Source organism: Podarcis gaigeae (assembly GCF_964106915.1).
Source record: "Podarcis gaigeae genome assembly, chromosome: 13".
NCBI lineage: Eukaryota > Metazoa > Chordata > Lepidosauria > Squamata > Lacertidae > Podarcis > Podarcis gaigeae.
Window position 1 is genome coordinate 4,031,192 of NC_139689.1, and position 23,080 is coordinate 4,054,271.

General features: G+C 52.0%; 1 protein-coding gene across 1 annotated transcript in view; it reads left to right on the forward strand.

The window, feature by feature from the left end:
- The first annotated feature begins 3,433 nt into the window (after window positions 1-3,433).
- The window catches only part of ACAP1 (ArfGAP with coiled-coil, ankyrin repeat and PH domains 1), a 52,657-nt gene continuing 33,010 nt past the window's right edge, over window positions 3,434-23,080 (forward strand). Inside the window, exons 1-5 of the mRNA XM_083706636.1 lie at window positions 3,434-3,850; window positions 14,450-14,507; window positions 15,872-15,991; window positions 21,608-21,661; window positions 22,052-22,110. Coding sequence (XP_083562762.1) covers window positions 3,585-3,850; window positions 14,450-14,507; window positions 15,872-15,991; window positions 21,608-21,661; window positions 22,052-22,110 — 557 coding nt within the window. The 5' untranslated portion in view covers window positions 3,434-3,584. The remainder of the gene's footprint in view (window positions 3,851-14,449; window positions 14,508-15,871; window positions 15,992-21,607; window positions 21,662-22,051; window positions 22,111-23,080) is intronic.

Here is a 23,080-nt window from a genome sequence, read left to right on the forward strand (position 1 = left end):
AATACATATGGCTGCAGTTTTAATTTTTGTGAAACATTCAAAACTGAACCCACAAGTCTCTTTAATTCTACTGCATACAGCAAATTTATTTTTTTGGCACAAATTCTACCATAAAGTTTTGTGTCATTTGCAGAAAGCTAGACAAACAACAAAAATCTATAGATGTGTCCCCATACTTATTTTCCAATTGAATTTTACCAAAATTTCAGTAGTCTGAATTTTGTGGATCTGCCAGGTTGGTCATGTGTTGGGAAAGGGCAAAGGGGTATTTAACTTGGGCTTCTTCATGGCTGGGACATATCCTGGCACACACAGGCAGGAATCTGCTCACTTTTCGCCTCTGGCCCTGGTTCCCTCTGTCACGTGGCCCTCGAAAGGTCGCCCAAAAGCAAATGTGGCCCCCTGCCTGGAAAAGGTTCCCAGTCTCTGACGGTTAAAGCACAAATCCCATCAGTCTTGTGGCCTCACATGGGGATGAGGCGAAGACCTGGAGGGGGTGGGCAAGCCTACTGACTGCCCAAATACCTAAAGAGAGCCTCACTTGCAGGGGCAGTATACCTGAAAGCAGCGGCGTAGCGTGGGTTGTCAGCACCCAGGGCAAGGCAAGTAATTTGCGCCCCTAACCCCTAACCTGCCGCCTCTGCCAGCTTCTTCTTGCTGCTGCCTGGGCTGGGGTATTTACGGTAAGGTAGCCATGGCGGCGGCGGCGGGGGGTCCGTGTCAGGTGATCTGAGGCGAGTTGCCACTGGCGCTGCCGCCCAAACGACGCTGCTTGCCCGGAGGAGGAGGAGGGCAGAGAGGCGAGGAAAATGCAACATGGCCCAGCAGCAGCAGCGGCGGTGGCGGCGGGGCTATGAGGAGGGGCTGCATGTCGCGCCCTCCGCGGCCTTGACGCGGCGAGTGCTGAGAGCCGCTGCCTGCCAGACGCCTTCAGCCCGGACGCGCACACAGCTTGTCGGTTCAGCGAGACATGGGGCTCTGCTACAGCCTGCACCCGAGGCTCTTTGGCGACTCCGGAGGCGGCGAGCGCGCCCCCCCAGATGTTGCGGCCGGTGCGGCCGGCCCCCCCTGCACCCCTCACGCTACACCACTGCCTGAAAGCGCCAGGCAGCAGAAACGAAGGGGGAAATTACTTGTGAAGTTTGTGAGGGCATCTGCTTGGTGGCTGCTGTAATGTTCTAGATCAGGGATGCCTGCAATCTAGGTAAAGGTAAAGGGACCCCTGATCATTAGGTCCAGTCGGGGCCAACTCTGGGGTTGCGGTGCTCATCTCGCTTTACTGGCCGAGGGAGCCGGCGTACAGCTTCCGGGTCATGTGGCCAGCATGACAAAGCCGCTTCTGGCGAACCAGAGCAGCGCACGGAAACACCGTTTACCTTCCCACCGGAGCGGTACCTATTTATCTACTTGTACTTTGAGGTGCTTTTGAACTGCTAGGTTGGCAGGAGCAGGGGCCCAGCAATGGGAGCTCACCCCGTTACGGGGATTTGAACCGCTGACCTGATCGGCAAGCCCTAGGCTCTGTGGTTTAACCCACAGCGCCACCCATGTTTTGATACTGTATACTCCACTGAAATGTTCAAATGCTTCTTCGATTGTCCTTGAGTCTATCCGCCACAGTTGCCATCCTCTCCTGCCACACCTTGTGAGAACCGCTGTTTTAAATGTTATTTAAACTGAACTGGGCACATTGCATGCTGTGGTTAAACACGCCCCCCCCCCCCAGCAAGTGTAGAACAATGCTGAAAGTAAATAAATTAAAATTATGACCCAGGACTAGGGAGTTATCCAGAAGCTGGCTGTTTTCCTAGGGAAGACTAGACACCTGCAGACTCTTAACTTGCAAGCCTTCTCCCAGGGAACCATTGCAAGAAACAAAAGTGCTGCAGCGCCTCCCAATGGCCATTTGGGGTAGCACAGCTGTACATATACAATGTCCCCACTGTGGAAGGAACGTGGGGATCCAGAATTGGCCTCCACAGTCACTTACGGACTCATGGTTAATGGTTTATGGAAGACAATCTTACTCGGCTACGAGGGTTCACCCAAAAAGAAGATATAATGCATTCACGAGGCAGTCCCTTGGCTGTAACCATAAAGATGGGAAATAATTGTGTGTGTTACATAACAGCAGCAGCGACGGCATTCTAAATTTTAAAAGTTTAAATTGTTGTTTTATTTGTCTTGAGTTTTTTTTCTTTGAGCTTTTTATTTTTTAAAACATTCGGGCAGACTCCAGAGATACTTCTTTCTTTGCATTTAACAAAATGTATATACCTCTTAGTGAGGAGGAATTAAAGAACCCTTTAATGAGGGTGAAAGAGGAGAGCACAAAATATGGTCTGAAGCTCAACATCAAAAAAACGAAGATCATGGCCACTGGGCCCATCACCTCCTGGCAAATAGAAGGGGAAGAAATGGAGGCAGTGAGAGATTTTACTTTCTTGGGCTCCATGATCACTGCAGATGGTGACAGCAGTCATGAAATTAAAAGACGCCTGCTTCTTGGGAGAAAAGCAATGACAAACCTAGACAGCATCTTAAAAAGTAGAGACATCACCTTGCCAACAAAGGTCCGTATAGTGAAAGCTCTGGTTTTCCCAGTAGTGATGTATGGAAGTGAGAGCTGGACCATAAAGAAGGCTGATCGCCGAAGAATTGATGCTTTTGAATTATGGTGCTGGAGGAGACTCTTAAGACTCTTGCCAGCTTTTTAATGCCCAATGGTTGTTGACATCTCCCACATCTCTCTGCTGCCCCCTTGCCTCTTACCACCCCCACAATCCCAGCAGCACACTCCCAGGGGGTGGTAGTGCCCCCTGTGGGAACAACTGGCTTACAGCTTCTCCATGGAGTAAGCAGTACAGTGGCATAGTGTGGGGGGGGGCAGGGGGGCGGGCGCACCGGGCGCAACATATGGGGTTAGGGTTAGGGGGCGCAAATCCATGGGTTAGGGGGCGCAAATTACTTGCCTTGCCCCGGGTGCTGACAACCCACCCTACGTCACTGAAGCAGTATATTTGTTGTTGTTGTTTAGTTGTTTAGTTGTGTCCTCCTCTTCGTGACCCCCTGGACCAGAGCACGCCAGGCACTCCTGTCTTCCACTGCCTCCCGCAGTTTGGTCAAACTCATGCTGGTAGCTTCGAGAACACTGTCCCACCATCTCATCCTCCGTCGTCCCCTTCTCCTTGTGCCCTCCATCTTTCCCAACATCAGGGTCTTTTCCAGGGAGTCTTCTCTTCTCCTGAGGAGGCCAAAGTCTTGGAGCCTCAGCTTCAGGATCTGTCCTTCCAGTGAGCACTCAGGGCTGATTTCCTCCCTCCACTCCTCCTGCTCCTCCCGATTAAGGCCGGCTTGGCCCGGGAATCTTCCCACTTCCCAGCCAACCCGCCGCCTCCTCCTCCTCCTCCTCCTCCTCCACCTCCCTGCGCGCTGGCATCGTCCCACCGGGCGGAGCTGCCGGAGACTTGCTCCAGGCGGCGCTGCGCGCTCGGCTTCCGCGGACCGGCCGCCCGTGCGTGGCTCCGGGTCGTCCCGCAGACCGAGGGGGGGCGCCCTGCTGCCCTCTCCCGGGCGCCGCGAGGATGGCTCCTCCGCCGGGCGCCGCCCGCAGCCGCGCACCCCGCCCCGGGGCGGAGCAGGAGCCGCTGCCGGCGGCGCCTCCTTGCTCCTCCGCGCGCCCCTGGCTGGTCTTGCCTCTGCGCGGCTGCTCGCAGGTCTGGTCCAGGTATCAGCGCCGCCGCCGCCTCCACCTCCGGCCAGGGCTACCCGGAGCGTGCCGGAGAAACGGCGCCGCGATGACGGTCAAGCTGGACTTCGAGGAGTGCCTGAAAAACTCGCCGCGCTTCAGGTGGGTCCTCTTGGCGCGCCGCGCCGTGCGCCCTTGGCCATGCAGCTGGTGCGCTTTTACGCATCGCGCTCCGGCCGGTGCCAGGCGGAGGCAGGCGGGCTGTCCCGCCGCCACGCAGCTGCCCCGACGGCGCGCCTTGCAGAGACGGCGCTCCCGCTCGCTCCGGCGCACGGCTCCTCCGCTGCCTGCCTTCGCCCGCCTCCCTCCTCCACTGGTTGGAGACGAGCCGGCAGTTCCTTCGGCCTTGGAGGGGGAGGACGTCCCGGGCCTGCCTTACTTTCAAACAAACTCAGAAGGAGAGTTTTCGCTTGGGGAGGGAGGGCTGGGCCGCGTTGTTGGAGAAGGGGAGGAAGTGTCGCCTAGTGGTGAGAGCAGAGGCGGCGGCTAAAGATCCAACTGGCGGGGTCCGGAAGAGGGAGAAGTGTTGGTGCTTCGGTGACGAACCCTAAATGATGGGAGAAATATTAAGGAATGGAAGGGAATCAATCGCTCTTTCTCCTTTTACGAAGGTGGGGGGGATTTCTCCAACCATATAGGGACCCTTAGGGTCATCTAGTCCAACCCCCTGCCATGCAGGAATCTCTTGATAAGGGGAGAGCTGCCATTTTTTGGGGGGGCTTGTTTTTGCCTCCCTTTTTGGGGCCCTTTGCCCCCCACTTCTCCTCCCCACTTTTGCACCAGGCTACAAAAGGAGTTTAACAGTGCAGGGAGTGGCAGGAGAGGTGTGTGTGTAAAATACTACTAAATTGGGGGCTAGGGGGGGGGGACAGTGTGGAGATGATACTGTGAAGCAAATCGAGCTGCCGGTGGGGTTGCCAACTTTTCAACCAGCTCTCTGCTCCTGTGTCTTTACCAGCAATCAGTGCTGCAGCAATCGCCCTGTTCCTTGCTGCTTGCTCACCTGCCCTTAATGGCGCAGGAGCAGGCTGGGCTTGTGGAGGGGGGGTGATTTTTGGGTGAGAGGTGGTAAGTTGGCAACCCCAGTTTGTCAGGCCTGCTGTGCTGACGCTCAGGGCGCGTAAACTGTAATGGAGGAGCTAGCGCCACACTCAGCGCGTGAGAATCCGGCAGAGCAGGTGTAAGACTGCGGGCTATTTCTAGTGGTGTGGTTTTGGTAGTGCCCCCTTCTCCCCCCCCCAAAAAAAACCCCACTAGCAGGAGTTTCCGGCCTGTACACATGGGAGTGCAGACCTCACACTGGGGCCAGGAGGCAGGAAGTGATAACTGGGGCAAGGCTAGAAAGCGTTCCTGGGGTCGCATGGGCCCCCAAAACCCCCTAAGCCAGCATGTTTCAGTGTGGGGCAGTCACCTTTTGCCCCATATTCTGTGCCTGGGGTGTACAGTGGTACCTCGGGTTACATACGCTTCAGGTTACATACTCCGCTAACCCAGAAATAGTGCTTCAGGTTAAGAACTTTGCTTCAGGATGAGAACAGAAATTGTGCTCCAGCGGCGTGGCGGCAGCAGGAGGCCCCATTAGCTAAAGTGTTCTTCAGGTTAAGAACAGTTTCAGGTTAAGTACGGACCTCCGGAACGAATTAAGTACTTAACCCGAGGTACCACTGTATTCGTGCGAAATTTGGGGCAGCTTTCTGCAGAGAAGCACATCCGCTGAGTGGATTTCTGTTTAACTTTCATATGTTGACATTATTATTTTATACTATTCTAATTGATTGTTGAATGTGACTCTTTTGATGTAGGCTGCCTATTTTAAAGTTCTGTTTTATTATCACATTTTTGTATTGCATTAGATTGTTATAAGATGTACATTTTTTTGTTTCTTCAACTTGTAATCCGCCTTGAGTATTGTTAAGATAGAAAGGCGGTATACAAATTAAAAATGATGATGATGATGATCCGGCCCTGAAGCATTGCGGTTCAGGCTGGCCCAAAACACCCATGTGGGGCAGTGATGTTTTGAGGGGTGAATCTGTTGGAGAACCCCAACTCCCCAGGGTCTTCTCTGGTGGTACAAAAGAGGATGGCGTTGGCTGTATATTTTTCAGAGCTGAGGGACTCAAAAGCCTTTTGGACAGGCCCCACCAGCAGTAGCATGTTGCTTTAAACAGCCATGGTTTCCCCCACCCACCCAAGGAATCCTGGGAACTGTAGTTTGAGAAGGGTGCTCGTAGTTAGGCACACCCTTACAGAACTGCAACTCCCAGAGTTCCCTGGGAAAGAGTGACTGGCTGTTAAACCACTCTGGGAATTGTAGCTCTGTGAGTGGGGCTCACCTGACTCTTAACCAAACTACAGCTCCCAGAATTCCTAGGGGAAGCCATGATAGTTCAACCGGGGAATTCTGGGAACATTCGCTCTCTGAGAAGGAAATAGGAGCCAGCTCTTGACTCTCAGTTCCCATAATTCTTTGGGGGGAAGCCATGACTGCGTAAAGTGGTCTGATCCTGCTTTATATGACAACACTTCAAACGGCCATGGCTTCCCCCAGAGACTTCTGGGAGTTTAAGGCTGCTGAGAGCTGCTAGGAGAGCCCTTTATTTCTTCTCACGGAGCTACGATTCCCAGAATGGTTTAGCAGTCAGCCTCTGTTCTCAGGGAGCTCTGGGAATTGTAGCTCTCGGAGGGGAAATATGGGGTCTCCTGGCAACACTCTTGGCGCCCTTCACCAAACTACAGCTCCCAGCATTCCTTGGGGGAAGCCATGCCAGTTTGACACATCAATCCCACCTCCCAGGGAACTCTGGGGAGGGGGGAATAGGGGTCTCCCAATGGCTCTTGGCGCCCTTCACCAAACTACAGTTCCCAGGACTCTTTGGGGGAAGCAACGTCTTCTCAGAGTGAAATCGCTTTGAACGTGAACATAGCCCTGAGAGTCACAGGCGGTCTCCTCACTGTTTCCATTCTCCAGCTGTGTGTGGCTGGGACATGAGAGATTATTTCCAGGCGTCACTGATTTCCACTTGTAGGATGTTCTGCCACAACTTTCCTCTGGTGGGACGCCCAGTGGGTGGTTTTAAAAATGCTTCTTTTTCCCCAGCTGAGACAGGCTGGGCCGTCTCTCTCTCTTTCCACAAAACACACACACACTTTTTTTTGGGTGTGTCGCAGCATCGTCAAACGTGTTTTGTGTTTGATGCCGTGGTCCGTCTTGCTGCGTTCCTCCTCGCTTCCTGTGGTTTTGCCACACTTCCCTCCTCGTCGGAGCCGATTCTGAGTTTCTTCCGCTCCGGTTTGGGCCATAGCCCCAGTGCATTGTGGGGGATGTGCGCGTGGCGGCCATCTTGAAATGGCCTGAGTTCGGTTTCCTGAGCGGGAACCTAGTTTGGAGGTACTTACAGAGCACCTCCAATCTAGGTACTAACTCAAGTAAAAGCCAGAAACCAGGCAAAATTTCGGAATCAGGCCTCTTGTTGGTCTCCCTGCAGAGGGCCTTCTCGGTGGTGGCACCCGCCCTGTGGAACTCCCTCCCACCAGATGCCAAAGAGAACAACAACTACCAGACTTTTAGAATACATCTGAAGGCAGCCCTGTTTAGGAAAGCTTTTAATGTTTGATGCGATACTGTATTTTAATATTTTGTTGGAAGCCACTCAGAGTAGCTGGGGAAGCCCAGCCAGATTGGTGGGGTATACCTTATTATTATTATTATTATTATTATTATTATTATTATTATTATTCCGGCCTACCAGACCACATGCATGAGTGTGCTGCTTAGGGTGGGTGTCTTATTATGGGATGTGTGCTCCTCCTCACCCAATTTTGCAGCCTCCGTACAATGCCTCCGTCATCAAAATGCCCGTTCTAAGGAAGACTTGGCAATTTTTAAAAAAGCCAATATTTGTGATATCTCAGTGGCCCGTTTGCAATTCTAAGCTGTCGCCTGGAAGCATTTATTCCCGACTCTTTCCAGAGGTCCTTGTAACATAGAAATTGTAGTCGGACCCATATACACTGAAGATTTAAAGCAGAAGCCAGGTTTTTCTCCCCCCCCCCCAAAAAAAAAGAATCTTGGGATCTCTAGTTTGTTCTGGGTGCTGGGACTCCTGCCTATTCGCCTTCACAGATCTACAGTTCTCTGGAAGGAAGCCCTGTTCAGGGAAGTTTTTAAAACATGGGAAGTAATAGTGCCACTGTATTCTGCTCTGGTCAGACCTCACCTGGAGTACTGTGTCCAGTTCTGGGCACCACAGTTCAAGAAGGACACTGACAAACTGGAACGTGTCCAGAGGAGGGCAACCAAAATGGTCAAAGGCCTGGAAACGATGCCTTATGAGGAACGGCTAAGGGAGCTGGGCATGTTTAGCCTGGAGAAGAGGAGGTTAAGGGGTGATATGATAGCCATGTTCAAATATATAAAAGGATGTCACATAGAGGAGGGAGAAAGGTTGTTTTCTGCTGCTCCAGAGAAGCGGACACGGAGCAATGGATCCAAACGACAAGAAAGAAGATTCCACCTAAACATTAGGAAGAACTTCCTGACAGTAAGAGCTGTTTGACAGTGGAATTGGCTGCCAAGGAGTGTGGTGGAGTCTCCTTCTTTGGAGGTCTTTTAGCAGAGGCTTGACAACCATATGTCAGGAGTGCTCTGATGGTGTTTCCTGCTTGACAGGGGGTTGGACTCGATGGCCCTTGTGGTCTCTTCCAACTCTATGATTCTATGATTCTATGTGACATTTTAATGTATTTTAAATTTTTGCTGGAAGCCGCCCAGAGTGGCTGGGGAAACCCAGACAGATTGGCGGGGTACACATAAATAATAATAATAATAATAATTATTATTATTATTATTATTATTATTTGTTGAAACACTAGGATTTGAATAATAAAATTATAGAGTTCAAAGGGACCCGTACAGTCATCTAGCCCAACCCCCTGCTATGCACGGGGGTTGTCTCTCATTTACTTATTTACTTATTACCTTCCCTTTGCCCCAAGGTCCCAGGGTGGGTCATGGCATTTATTATATGGAAAAATTAGGGGTTGCCCTCCGCTCATTCTCCTCCGGCTGACAGTGGACTTAGGAGACACCAAACTCCCGGATGGAGAGTTGAGCTGCGAAAGCCAACCCCAAATTTTCCACATATCACGTGAAAACGCAGCATTAAAAACAGAACAACAATCGCAAGACTCAGACGGGTCCCGAAAACCACGGCAACTCTCATCACCCTTTGTTGTTGTTGTTGTTGAGTCGTTTAGTCGTGTCCGACTCTTCGTGACCCCATGGACCAAAACACGCCAGGCCCTCCTGTCTTCCACTGCCTCCCGCAGTTTGGTCAAACTCATGCAGGTAGCTTCAAGAACACTGTCCCACCATCTCGTCCTCTGTCGTCCCCTTCTCCTTGCGCCCTCCATCTTTCCCAACTTCAGGGTCTTTTCCAGGGAGTCTTCTCTTCTCATGAGGTGGCCAAAGTCTTGGAGCCTCAGCTTCAGGATCTGTCCTTCCAGTGAGCACTCAGGGCTGATTTCCTTCAGAATGGAGAGGTTGGATCTTCTTGCAGTCCATGGGACTCTCCAGAGTCTCCTCCAGCACCAGAATTCAAAAACATCCATTCTTCGGCGATCAGCCTTCTTTATGGTCCAGCTCTCACTTCCATACATCACTACGGGGAAAACCAGAGCTTTCACTATACGGACCTTTGTTAGGTGATGTCTGCTTTTTAAGGGTCTCGGCACCCTTAGCAAACTACAATTCCCAGGATTCCTTGGGCAGGAGAAGGGGGAAGCCATGGTGCAGACGGGTATTGTGTGTGTCTGTTGTTTTTAAGGTTGTGGTTTTGTGTTGCAAGCTGCCCTGAGCCCTACGGCTATAGGGCGGCATTCAAATTTAATAAATAATAGTAGTTGATTGTCACTCTGAGAACGTCTCTTCGTGCGTGGCAAAACCAGTTCGCTGTGGATAGGAAAGGTTTCCAGGCAACTGGCAGGAAGTGGTCGCAACGCCGGCCGAGGCAGGAAGCTTGCGAAGCGACCGCAAGGCAGCTTTCAGGGTTGGCGGAGAAGAACGGAGGTGCTACTAAAATGCTACTCAGCCCCTAAGCTCAGCTCCTGGGCTCGCATTCCTAGCTTCTGTACAGATGATCTTTTCTTGCAAGTTCCTGTCCTGCTACCTGGTATGCCCCACGGAGGACTTTAAGGTCCATAAATAGAGGTCCCAGGTCACCCTAGAGGGACGCGGGTGGCGCTGTGGGTTAAACCACAGAGCCTAGGACTTGCCGGTCAGAAGGTCGGTGGTTCGAATCCCTGCAACGGCGTGAGCTCCCATTGCTCGGTCCCTGCTCCTGCCAACCTAGCAGTTCGAAAGCATGCCAAAGTGCAAGTAGATAAATAGGTACCACTCTGGCGGGAAGGTAAATGGCGTTTCCTTGCACTGCTCTGGTTCGCCAGAAGCGGCTCAGTCCTGCTGGGCACATGACCCGGAAGCTGTACGCCGGCTCCCTTGGCCAGTAAAGCGAGATGAGCGCCGCAACCCCAGAGTCGGCCACGACCGGACCTAATGGTCAGGGGTCCCTTTACCTTTACTTTACAAACCCCTTAGGGACGCAGGTGGCGCTGTGGTCTAAGTCACAGAGCCTAGGGCTTGCCGATCAGAAGGTCGGCGGTTCAAATCCCCGCGACGGGGTGAGCTCCCGTTGCTCTGTCCCTGCTCCTGCCAACCTAGCAGTTCAAAGCACGTCCAAGTGCAAGTAGATAAATAGGTACCTCTCCGGCGGGAAGGTAAACGGTGTTTCCGTGCACTGCTCTGGTTCGCCAGAAGCGACTTAGTCCTGCTGGCCACATGACCCGGAAGCTGTACGCTGGCTCCCTCGGCCAATAAAGCGAGATGAGCACCGCAACCCCAGAGTCAGCCACGACTGGACCTAATGGTCAGGGGTCCCTTTACCTTTACCTTTAGATGTCCCGTGCCCTAAGGAAGTTAGATTAGCCTCAACCAGGGTCAGGGCCTTTTCAACACTGGCCCCGGCCTGGTGGAACTCTCTGTCCCATGAGACCAGGGCCCTGCAGGATCTGATTTTTTTCCGCAGGACCTGCAAGACAGAGTTGTTCCGCCTGGCCTTTGGCTTGGAATCAACTTGATCCCCTTCCCCTCTTTCCTTTTTCCTTTCTCCTTTCGTGATGGAACTCCTATTTGGGCACTTCCCTGGCTTTTCTTCTGGTCCATGTAGGACCAGACTGGATAGTTAGCCTTAGTGAAGACTTGAAGTTTTCATCCCCCCAAAAGTTTTTTTACTGAGTTCCACTGAAATGAAGCTGCATTTTAATGTTTTAATGTTGTCTTTTCTTCTTGTTTTTAAAGTTGTATTTCAATCAATTGTTTTATATCGGGTGTTAGCTGCCTTGAGCCCAGTCTTGCCTGGGGAGGGCGAGGTATAAATAAAATTTATTATTAATATTACTATTACCCTGCTTGTGATGGCCAGCTTGGCTAGCTGACTCGGCAATGAAGGGCCGTAGCTCGGAACAGCTGCTTTGCATGCAGAAGGCCCCCAATGGCACCTCCAGCTAGGGCTGGGGGAAGATTTCCGGCCGGAAATCCTGGAGAGCCACTGCTGCTGCCAGTCCGTGTAGGCAGTACTAAGCTGGATGGAGGCAGCGTCTGTAGCTGTGGTTTCTGATTTGCAGGGGCTTGGTCTAGATGGCAGTCGGGGTCCCTTCCAACTCTGTGAAGACCTGGCAGTAACAAACTGCAACGGAACGGCTCTCGCCACCCCCTTGCTTATCTAGCCCTCTTGCGTTCTTCATTCTTCTATTCTTAATTCGCCTCCTGAACACTTTAGGCCAGGGGTCAGCAAACTTTTTCAGCAGGGGGCCGGTCCACCGTCCCTCAGACCTTATGGGGGGCTGGACTATATTTTGGAAAAAATATTCCTGTACCCCACAAATAAACCAGAAATGCATTTTAAATAAAAGGGCACATTCTACTCATGTAAAAACACGCTGATTCCTAGACTGTCCATGGGCCTGATTGAGAAGGCGATTGGGCCGGATCCATTCCTCGGGCCTTAGGTTGCCTACCCATGATTTAATTCAACCCCCCTGTGATGCAGGAATCTCTCCCCCCCCCAAAAAAATTTGTATTGATTTTCTACATTTATCACAAAAAAGACATAACAAACCACATAACAAAGAAAAACATTACACCACAATAAACAAAACTAAACACAAAGAAAATTTGTATCTTTAAATATCTAATTCTCATTACATTGTTAACTGACTTCCTCAAACCCCCTCTCTCTGAATTTCATTATACAGTGGTACCTCGGGTTAAGTACTTAATTCATTCCGGAGGTCCGTTCTTAACCTGAAACTGTTCTTAACCTGAAGCACCACTTTAGCTAATGGGGCCTCCTGCAGCTGCCGCGCTGCTGGAGCACAATTTCTGTTCTTATCCTGAAGCAAAGTTCTTAACCTGAAGCACTATTTCTGGGTTAGTGGAGTATGTAACCTGAAGCGTATGTAACCCGAGGTACCACTGTATCACCTATATAACAGTTCTCCAACTTCATATTTCTAATAATATTAACTCCTTTCATTAACTAACCTCTTTTCCTTTATTAATATTCTTATCCTTAATATTTACTACACACATTCTTATTCTACCCCTAGGCCTATTTGTTACTTCCAATAATTTTCTATTTCTCTTATATCACAATATTTAGCTAAATATTCTTTGAATTTCTTCCAATCCTCTTGTATCTCCTCTTCTTTCTGGTCGCGGATTCTTCCAGTCAGGTCGGCTAACTCCAAAAAGTCCAACATCTTCATCTTGTGATGCAGGAATCTCAACTAGATCATACACGACAGATTGGAGGAAATGTGGAGTGATGGGAACGTACAGTCATTGTAGTGGGATTGTCCGTTAGTTAATCAATTTTGGAAACAGATTGGTATAGAAATATCGGGAATTGTGGGCAGGAAGGTGGGAATATCTAAATTAATGGTTCTTATTAGAATCATAGAATCCTAGAGTTGGAAGAGACCACAAGGGCCATCGAGTCCAACCCCCTGCCAAGCAGGAAACCCCATCAGAGCACTCCTGACATCTGGTTGTCAAGCCTCTGCTTAAAGACCTCCAAAGAAGGAGACTCCACCACACTCCTGGGCAGCAAATTCCACTGTCAAACAGCTCTTACTGTCAGGAAGTTCTTCCTAATGTTTAGGTGGAATCTTCTTTCTTGTAGTTTGGATCCATTGCTCCGTGTCCGCTTCTCTGGAGCAGCAGAAAACAACCTTTCTCCCTCCTCTATGTGACATCCTTTTATATATTTGAACATGGCTATCCTATCACCCCTTAACCTCCTCTTCTCCAGGCTAAACATGCCCAGCTCCCTTAGCCGTTCCTCATAAGGCATCGTTTCCAGGCCTTTGACCATTTTGGTTGCCCTCCTCTGGACACGTTCCAGCTTGTCAGTGTCCTTCTTGAAATGTGGTGCCCAGAACTGGACACAGTACTCCAGGTGAGGTCTGACCAGAGCAGAATACAGTGGCACTATTACTTCTATTACTTAGTCCGAGTAGCACCGAGTTAAAAACAAAAGGGGAATGTAAATGGGTAAAATTGCCTCATAGATAAGCTGGGAAGCAGGACCCGAGTGTGAGGCATTCTCCGCCTTCTGCAGCTTCCAGCAACTGGTATAATCTTCATACGAACAAGTGGGAAATAGAAGCAGAGTGAATGGTTTTCCCCAGGCCATGTACAAGACAGAAGTGCAGTTTTGGGGGGACAGGAGGCGGGCAGGTGTGGAGGATTCCCTGGTCCTGAATGGGGCAACTGTGCCCCTGAAGGACCAGGTGCGCAGCCTGGGAGTCATTCTGGACTCACAGCTGTCCATGGAGGCGCAGGTCAATTCTGTGGCCAGGGCAGCTGTCTCCCAGCTCCATCTGGTACGCAGGATGAGACCCTCCCTGCCCGCGGACTGTCTCGCCAGAGTGGTGCATGCTCTGGTTATCTCCCGCTTGGACTACTGCAATGTGCTCTACGTGGGGCTACCTTTGAAGGTGACCCGGAAACTGCAACTAATCCAGAATGCGGCAGCCAGACTGGGGACTGGGAGACCACATAACACCGGTCTTGAAAGACCTCCATTGGCTCCCAGTACATTTCAAAGCACAATTCAAAGTGTTGGTGCTGACCTTTCAAACCCTAAATGGCCTCAAAGGCCCAGTAGACCTGAAGGAGCGTCTCCACCCCCATCGTTCTGCCCAGACGCTGAGGTCCAGCACCGAGGGCCTTCTGGCAGTTCCCTCCCTGTGAGAAGCCAAGTTACAAGGAACCAGGCAGAGGGCCTTCTCAGTGGTGGCACCCGCCCTGTGGAACGCCCTCCCTTCAGATGTCAAGGAAATAAGCAGCTATCTTATCTTTAAAAGACATCTGAAGGCAGCCCTGTTTAGGGAAGTTTATAATATCTAATCCTGTATTGCTTTTAACACTTGATTGGGAGCCGCCCAGAGTGGCTGGGGAAACTCAGCCAGATGGGCGGGGTATAACTAAATTATTATTATTATTATTATTATTATTATTATTATTATTATTATTAGTGAGTCTGTGGCTGATGCAGACCTTGAACCCGTGTTAAATCCCGGTTATGCACCTGTGCTGATATTTCCCTCCCTCTTATTTCCCTCGCCCCCCAACGTCAGGGCTGCCATTGAGACGGTGGAAACGGAGGTGTCTGCTTTGGAGTCTCAGCTGGAAAAGGTGAGGAAGCGGTGATCGGCTTGCAAGGGTGCTGGGCTGTGCGGTGGGAGACTTTGCAAAGGGCTCTTTCGCTTGTCGAGAGAAGGCCTTGCTGCTGGGGAAACGGCAAATTCTTCCCCACAAGCTGGAGCTTGTAAAACCTCAGCGCCTAGGACTTGCCGATCGTCAGGTCGGCGGTTCAAATCCCCGCGGCAGGGTGTGCTCCCGTTGCTCGGTCCCTGCTCTTGCCAACCTAGCAGTTCGAAAGCACCCCTGGGTGCAAGTAGATAAATAGGGACCGCTTACTAGCGGGTAGGTAAACGGCATTTCCGTGTGCTGCGCTGGCTCGCCAGATGCAGCTTTGTCACGCTGGCCACGTGACCCGGAAGTGTCTTCGGACAGCGCTGGCCCCCGGCCTCTTAAGTGAGATGGGCGCACAACCCCAGAGTCGGACACGACTGGCCCGTACAGGCAGGGGTACCTTGACCTTTTTATTTATTCACAGGCCCTGCCAAGTCCCATTGAACTCATTTCCTTGCTTACTCAAGTGTGGTGTATTATTATTATTATTATTAATTGAATTTTGCACTGCCTTTCATCCCAGGGCGGTTTGCCATGTAGCGGTTAGAGTGTCGGACCGGGACCTTGGGAGACCTGGGTTCAAATCTCCACGCAGCCATGACCCTTAACTGCCTCTCCCGGCCTACCTCGCAAGGGTGTTGTGCGGAATAATTTGGGAGATGGGCCACGCAGCTGCCATCTTGAGCTCTTTGGTGGGGTTGCAAATTCAACGAATAAACAAAATATCATCGTTGCTTATTCACGGCTGTGAAAAGCTTGTGGCTTGTATACGAACCGCATCGTAAGAACAGAAATTCGGTAGCAACAGGGTCCGGTCTTATTGAACAGGGAATGCCTGGGTGAAGAGATGTGTTTATGGGATGTCTGAAGCCGCCGGGGGCTGCCGATTCGTACGGACCATGAGCGATGGGGTCTATTCCGCCTGGCCTATGGTTTGGACTCAGTCTGACCCTTATGTTTCCCTCCCGTTATGGTCTTGATTTATCGGCTACTTTTAAAACGAGGCTGCGTTTTAAATTGCATTTTAACCTGTATTTTAAATTGGGTTTTTTTCTTTTCCCCCTATTGGGTTTTTACTGTGATTTTATTGGTGTTAGCCGCCCTGAGCCCTGGGAGGGCGGGGTAAAAATAAAAATTATTATTATTATTATTTGCAGTACAAATGAGCTGGGAGGGAGGGAAAGCTGAGATTTCCACATGGGGAGGGGCGTTGGTCTGCCTTCCCGGGCAGCGGGCTGGCGTTGGCCGGCACCCCTGCCCGTCTTTTGCGTGTTCATTGCCCCCTCTCTCCTGTCCACCCCCAGCTCCTCAAACTCTGCACCACGATGCTGGATTCGGGGCGGCAATACTGCGCCCACAGCAAGAATTTCGTCTCCGGGGTCCAGGAGCTGTCTCAGAATTCCCCGGGGGACACCATGATGAGCGTAAGTTTGCTGTGTGTGGTGGGGGAAATGGGTGGTCGTGCCTGGAGGAAAGGCGGAGGAGGAGGGAAGAGGAAAGGTGTGTGAGCCCAGATACCAAGGTGGAGGGGCATCTCGTTTGAATGTGGGGTGGGAAAGTGGAAAGGTTGCTTTTGTTGCCTGAGCTAGCCTGCCCGGCGTTTGCCGAGCCACTGGGCTTGAAAGACGGGTTTTGCCGAGGCCTGGGGGGGTCACGAGAGGAGCTGTGATTTTTGGGCACACCTTTTTTTTTGGGGGGGGGAGCATTGGCTTAGTGGTGAGGTGACCGGGTGCAGGTAAACATCGTTAATCACCTAATTGCGCCATTTTATTTGAGGTCTGGGAGTGGGGTAGGGTAACTGGGTGACCTGGAGCCGGTTTTCCACCCCTTAGAACCTGTTTTCACAGCCGGGGGCTTAGCTGTGCCAAGGCAGTGCCTCTGAGCACGCGCAGAGTGCCCTTCGCTGGTGAGCGCCTGGGGGCTAGGGAAGCCCGATTTTTCAGGTTCCACCTGACGCGGCGTTTCTTACTTATTTGTTTTCCTCTGTAAAATTTACACGCCGCTTGAGTGTTGTTTTTATAAAAAAGCAACAACCGCCAAAGCAATTTACGTGAGAATGAAACAAGAGAACTATCAAAATAGAATAGAATTTTATTATTACGGTCACAGACCAGTTCCAGGTCACTTACAATATCAGGAAAATCATAAAACACAACAGGAATACATTGAATTGCAATTGGGTATAACAGAGACAATTCAGATGTAACGGCAGTTAAAAAATATATATTAAATCTTGATCACTCAAATATAACCTAAAATTATCATTTAAAACCTTAGTCATTTTGGTAGTACAGTTTTATGGCAGTTGCACAGAATTTGGCGTGATCTCTACCAGTTTTAGACATTGAGGTTCGGACCCATTTGGAGATTTTTGTATAACAGGAACTATCAAAATAAAAATAAAATTAACATAAAAAATTGTCCAGTAGCACCTCAGAGACCAATTAAATTTGTTCTGGGTATAAGCTTTCGTGTGCATGCACACTTCTTCAGATATGAAAGATTATACCAGAACAAGCTTTGCTGGTCTCTAAGGTGCTACTGGACAATTTTTTAATTTTTATTACTTTTATTTCGACTGCGTCAGAACCAGCACGGCTACCTACCTGAAATTAGAACTATTGGTAGAAGCCTTTTAAAAAAAGTTTTTTTTAAATGTCCGCATAAAACTTTAAAATCGGCGCTGAATTAAAAAGAGATGGAAACCTACCGTATTTTTCGCTCTATAGGACGCACCCGACCATAGGACGCAAATTGTTTTAGAGGGGGAGAACAAGAAAAAAAATATTCTGAACGAAACAGTGGATGTATGATTTTTTGTGGAGCCCCTTCCTGCGACCTCGCTGAAGAGGCACCGCGCAGAGAGGGGGAGATTTTTTTTTCTTGTCCCCCCCAAAAAAAACAAGGTGCGTTCTCTGCGTTCAAGGTGCGCACTGACCCCTCTCGCTCTCCAGGCTTCAGTGAAGGCAACCCAAAGCCTCAGGAGCGCGGCGGGAGTTCCCGCTGGGCTCCGGAGGCTTCGGGTTCCTTTCGACCTGCTCTTTGGGGCTGGCCCCCCACCGCCAGCCCCAAAGACCAAGTCAGGGAGCAGCGCAAAGGCTGCGCGCAGCCTTCCCGCTGACCCCCAAGCTTGTGGGGCTGGCGGTGGGGGGAAGCGCTGCTTTCCCCCACCACCAGCCTCAAAGATCCCTGAAGCCTTCGGAGCACAACGCGAGTTCCCGCTGCGCTGCGCAGGCTTCGGGTTCCTTTTGCTTGTTCTCCCGGCTTCAGCAAAAGGAACCCGAAGCCTCCGGAGCGCAGCGGGAACTCGCGCTGTGCTCCGAAGTCTTCAGGCGGCTATCCCTGAAGCCTGGAGAGCAAGAGGGGTCAGTGCGCACCGACCCCTCTCGCTCTCCAGGCTTCAGCGATAGCAATGCAAAGCCTCTGGAGCTCGGAGGGAGTGCTCCCTCTGCGCTTCGGAGGCTTCGCGTTGCTATCGTTTTGGAGGGGGAAAAGTGCGTCCTATAGAGCGAAAAATACGGTATGCAGCTAGCAGCAGCTCTCTAAGACAGTGTTTCCCAACCGGTGTTCCGCGGCACACTAGTGTGCCGCGAGACCATGCCTGGTGTGCCGCGAGTCGGGCGGCGAGAGGCGGGGCGGCGGCGGCGAGGATCCGCGTCGAGCCGGGGGCGGCTCCGCGGTGGTGGTGCCGAGGTTTCTCTCTCCATTCTCCCCTCACACACACACACAGGAAATAACACAGGATCAGCTGACAGGACCCGGCCAATGCGGCGGCGGCGGGGCAGCGCGCGCAAAAGGGAGGAGCGCGAGACAGCGGACGAGGAGGAGGCCGGCATGTCCGGGCAGCAGCAGCAACAACAGCAGCAGCAACTCCCGGCGACGGCTCCTCAAGCCCTGGGCAACCCTACTCCCTCACCGGCCTCGGCCGCCCTCCTGCTCCACCCGCCGCCGCCTCCCCCGCCGCCGCTGGCCACCTCGGCCCCGCCGCCGCCCCCTCCTCCGCCCGCTATCGCTGCCACCACCACAACAGCCGCCGCCGCCTCAGCTGGGCCCATGCCTGCTGGGAGCGGCGGCGGCAGCAGCAGCGCCCCGGCGCCCTTCCTTCACGGCGGCGACCCGGCCCTCCTGGTTCGGGAGGCGGGCGCGAGAGCCCCACCCCTCGGCGCTCGCCAGCTCCGCGCGCGTCCTTGCCTGGGCGAAGGTGCTTCTTGGACGGGAGGCTGCGGTGACCAAAGACCCCGGCGGCTGTCAGGAGGAAGCGGAGGAGGAGCGGGAGGCTGACCCCGAACTCGTGGGAGGAGGCGAGAGAGAGAAGGCGCTTGGGCAGCCACCCCAAGCCGGCGCACGGGGGCGCCCCTTTGGAGCTGCCCACCTGAGCGCACGGGACAGGAGCGGCGATTTGATTCGCGCCAGGCCACGCTTGCTGCGGAGGGAGGAGGAGAGCGGCGCCTTCCAGCCTCGTCTCGCTTCGTGACAGCGCCGACCGAGCCTGAGAGGGAGCAGATCCGAGGGGGATCTTCCCCACCCAGCCACCCCCTCGCCGCCCGCCCTGCTCCTGTCGTGGCAGCAGACGAGCCGACTCGCCCTGACCTGCGGGGTCCCCCACGCCGCCTCCGCTCACGGCGGCGACCCGGCCCTGAACGAGCAGGAGAAGGAGCTCAAGCGGCGCCTCAAGCGGCTCTACCCGGCCGTGGACGAGCAGGAGGAGGAGTTGGAGGAGTCCCTCAGTCCCTCGCTTTGCTGCCTCCTCCCCCCCCACCCCCAAAGCTTGGAGGTTCCCCGGCAAGGGGGAGGGGAAAAAATTGAAACTTACACTTTTGTGCGTCCCTCCCGGCGTGACGCTGCGCGCTGACGTCACGGGGCTGTAATGGTGGTGTGCCTCGAGATTTTTTTCATCAATCAAGTGTGCCTTTGCCCAAAAAAGGTTGGGAAACACTGCTCTAAGATTTCAAGTCATTTTGCCAGCCCTACCCGGACGTCCTGTTGGGGATTGAACCTAAAACCTTCTGCATGCCAGGCATGTGTCTTACCGCAGAGCAACAGCCTGAAAGAGGAATATAGGAAACAGACTGTGCACGACACTGTGCACTTAAAGCGCATGACTTCCCCCCCCCCCCGAGAGCAACCTGGGAACTGTAGTTCACCCCTTAGTGGAACTATAACTCCCAGCACCCGCAGCAAATTGCAGTTCCCAGGTTTCCTTTCGGGGGGGAGTTGTAATAATTAATAATAATAATAATAATAATAATAATAATAATAATAATAATATATTTATACCCCGCCCATCTGGCTGAGTTTCTCCAGCCACTCTGGGCGGCTTCCAATCAAGTGTTAAAAACAATACAGCATTAAATATTATAAACTTCCCTAAACAGGGCTGCCTTCAGATGTTTTTTAAAGAGAAGATAGCTGCTTATTTCCTTCACATCTGAAGGGAGGGCGTTCCACAGGGCGGGCGCCACTACCGAGAAGGCCCTCTGCCTGGTTCCCTGTAACTTGGCTTCTCGCAGGGAGGGAACCGCCAGAAGGCCCACGGAGCTGGACCTCAGCATCTGGGCTGAATGATGGGGGTGGAGATGCTCCTTCAGGTCTACTGGGCCTTTGAGGCTGTTTAGGGCTTTCAAGGTCAGCACCAACACTTTGAATTGTGCTCAGAAACGTACTGGGAGCCAATTCAGATCTCCCAGGACTGGTGTTATGTGGTCCAGGCAGCCACTCCCAGTCACCAGTCTAGCTGTCGCATTCTGCCTTAATTGCAGTTTCCGGGTCACCTTCAGAGGTAGCCCCACGTAGAGCACATTGCAGTAGTCCAAGCGGGAGATAACTAGAGTCTGCACCACTCTGTCGAGACAGTCTGCGGGCAGGGAGGGTCTCATCCTGCGTACCAGATGGAGCTGGTAGACAGCCGCCCTGGACACAGAATTGACCTGCGCCTCCATGGACAGCTGTGAGTCCAGAATGACTCCCAGGCTGCGCACCTGGTCCTTCAGGGGCACAGTTACCCCATTCAGGACCAGGGAGTCCTCCACACCTGCCCGCCCCTGTCCCCCAAAAACAGTACTTCTGTCTTGTCAGGATTCAACCTCAATCTGTTAGCCGCCATCCATCCTCCAACCACCTCCAGACACTCACACAGGACCTTCACCGCCTTCACTGGTTCTGATTTAAAGGAGAGGTAGAGCTGGGTGTCATCTGCATACTGATGAACACCCAGTCCAAACCCCCTGATGATCTCTCCCAGCGTCTTCATATAGATATTAAAAAGCATGGGGGAGAGGATGGAACCCTGAGGCACCCCACAAGTGAGAGCCCAGGGGTCTGAACACTCATCCCCCACCACCACTTGTGAGCGTTGAATCCGACACTATAATTTGGAATCTATGTGATGTGGTTTGATTCGATGTGATTGGCCGGTTAATAAAAATTATTTAAAAAAAAAGAAAAAGGAAGCTATACTGATGCGCACCGCTGCTGCGTGTTTTTGCCGCATGTGTGTTGGGGTGTGTGTGTTTAGGTGACCGCACATTGCTTTCCTGCCACTTTGTCATGAGTAGCCAGACCGAAAGGGGTTCTGCATTAGATGTGGTGGTTTCAAGTCAAACAGCAGCGCCGACCACTTCCCTCTGAGCAAACCGAGGGCTGTTTGTGGCGGGCGAAACGGGAAATGCTTAAGCCTGGGGGTGCGGAGGGGGGGGGCGTTCAGGTCAGTCTCTAAATTTGGAGCCTGCTTGGCTATTTCTGCAGCCCACAACGAGTTCTGGGGAAAAAAATACGGGGGAGAAATGAGATCTAGAAATTTGGTATTTTTTTAAGTTTGGGGCTAGCAGAGAAGGCATTGCAGATTCCAGCCTGCAATGTGCCTTCCGTCTCTGCTCCGATCCCCAGATCGTAAGCAGGGGTACCGGGAGACCCCAAACTCTGTGCCCTCTGCCCAACGCCTCTCTTCCTTGCTTGATTTGCTCCCTTGTCGCAGGCGGGGTTGGGCTGGATGACCTTTGGAGGACCCTTCTTCCAACCCTGCGATTCCCCTTGTTTTCCAGGAGTGCCTTGAGAAGTTTTCCGAGAGCTTGAAGAAGATGATTGACGGCCACGAGGTGAGCGGCGTCACCCGTCTTTCCGTCACCCTCCCCCTGCGCCTTCCTCTTTCCTAAAGGGTGCTCAGCCGCTCTGTCACCCTCCAAATGTGGGTGGGGAAAGGTTGAGAACCTAGGAAGGAGTCGAGAACACCGGTCCATCTAGCCTGCACTGGCTGGCAGCAGCTCTCGGTGAAGGGAGATTCCCAACCTGGCTGGCGATAGCAGGGCTTGGACCTGGGACTTTTCCATGCACAAAGGAGGCAGAGATCCGTAAGCTCTGGTCCCACCCCAGCAGAGAAAGCTGCCTTATGCTGATCTGTCAGCTCAATAGTCCCTACACGGACTGGCAGCAGCCCAACTTGGAGGTGAACTGCGGCCCTTTTATCTTCCTGCCTTTCTTTGTCGTAGGAGCTTCTGGAAACGACGCAACAGTCCCTCAAACTTCAGCTGCAGAGTCTGGTGAAAGAGTATGTATTGTGATTGGGGCGCCCGCTCCGAAGGGTTGGTTTTTTGCGGGGTGGGGGGTACTAGAAGGAAGGCAGCTACAGGTCGGCTGTGGGGGGCACTTTTGCGTTTCAAAGGGGGAGGGTGGCGAACCTTTCTCGTATTTCCCATGCTGTATTTGGTCTTTGAGAGTGGATCCAATAGGCACTCTCACATCTTGTGGCGATGAGTCCCACAGATCACATGTACAACTTGAGCTTATAAGGTCCCCTTTTTGCAGCAGCTGCCTGCTATAAACACCCAGCTAACACTTTCCGGAGCCCTTCACCATGAAAGAGAAAATTGCAAGCCATAATAATAATAATAATAATAATAATAATAATAATAATAATAATTTATTATTTATACCCCAGCCACCCTGGGCGGCTTCCAACAAAATATTAAAATACAGTAATGCATCAAACTTTAAAAGCTTCCCTAAACAGGGCTGCCTTCAGATGTCTTCTAAAAGTCTGGTAGCTGTTCTCTTTGACATCTGGTGGGAGGGCGTTCCACAGGGCGGGTGCCACCACCGAGAAGGCCCTCTGCCTGGTTCCCTGTAATGCATGTAAAGCATGTGTAGGCAAAGTAAGGCTGGGGGGCCTGATCCGTTCCCATCGCCTTCTCAATCCGGCCTGCGGACGGTCCAGGAATCAGCATGTTTTTGCATGAGTAGAATGTGTCCTTTTATTTAAAATGCACCTCTGGGTTATTTGTGGGGCATAGGAATTCATTCATTTTTATTTAATTTTTCAAAATACAGTCCGGCCCTCCACAAGGTCTGAGGGACGGTGGACCGGCCCTCTGCTGGAAAAGTTTGCTGACCTCTGATGTAAAGCTTTAGATTTTGTGGTCAGTTGCGGTTTGGGCAGCTGCCAGCGCCAAACTTTACTGGTGTTAGCCACCCAGAGCCCAACTCTGGTCAGAGAGGGCGGGGTATAAATAAAATTTATT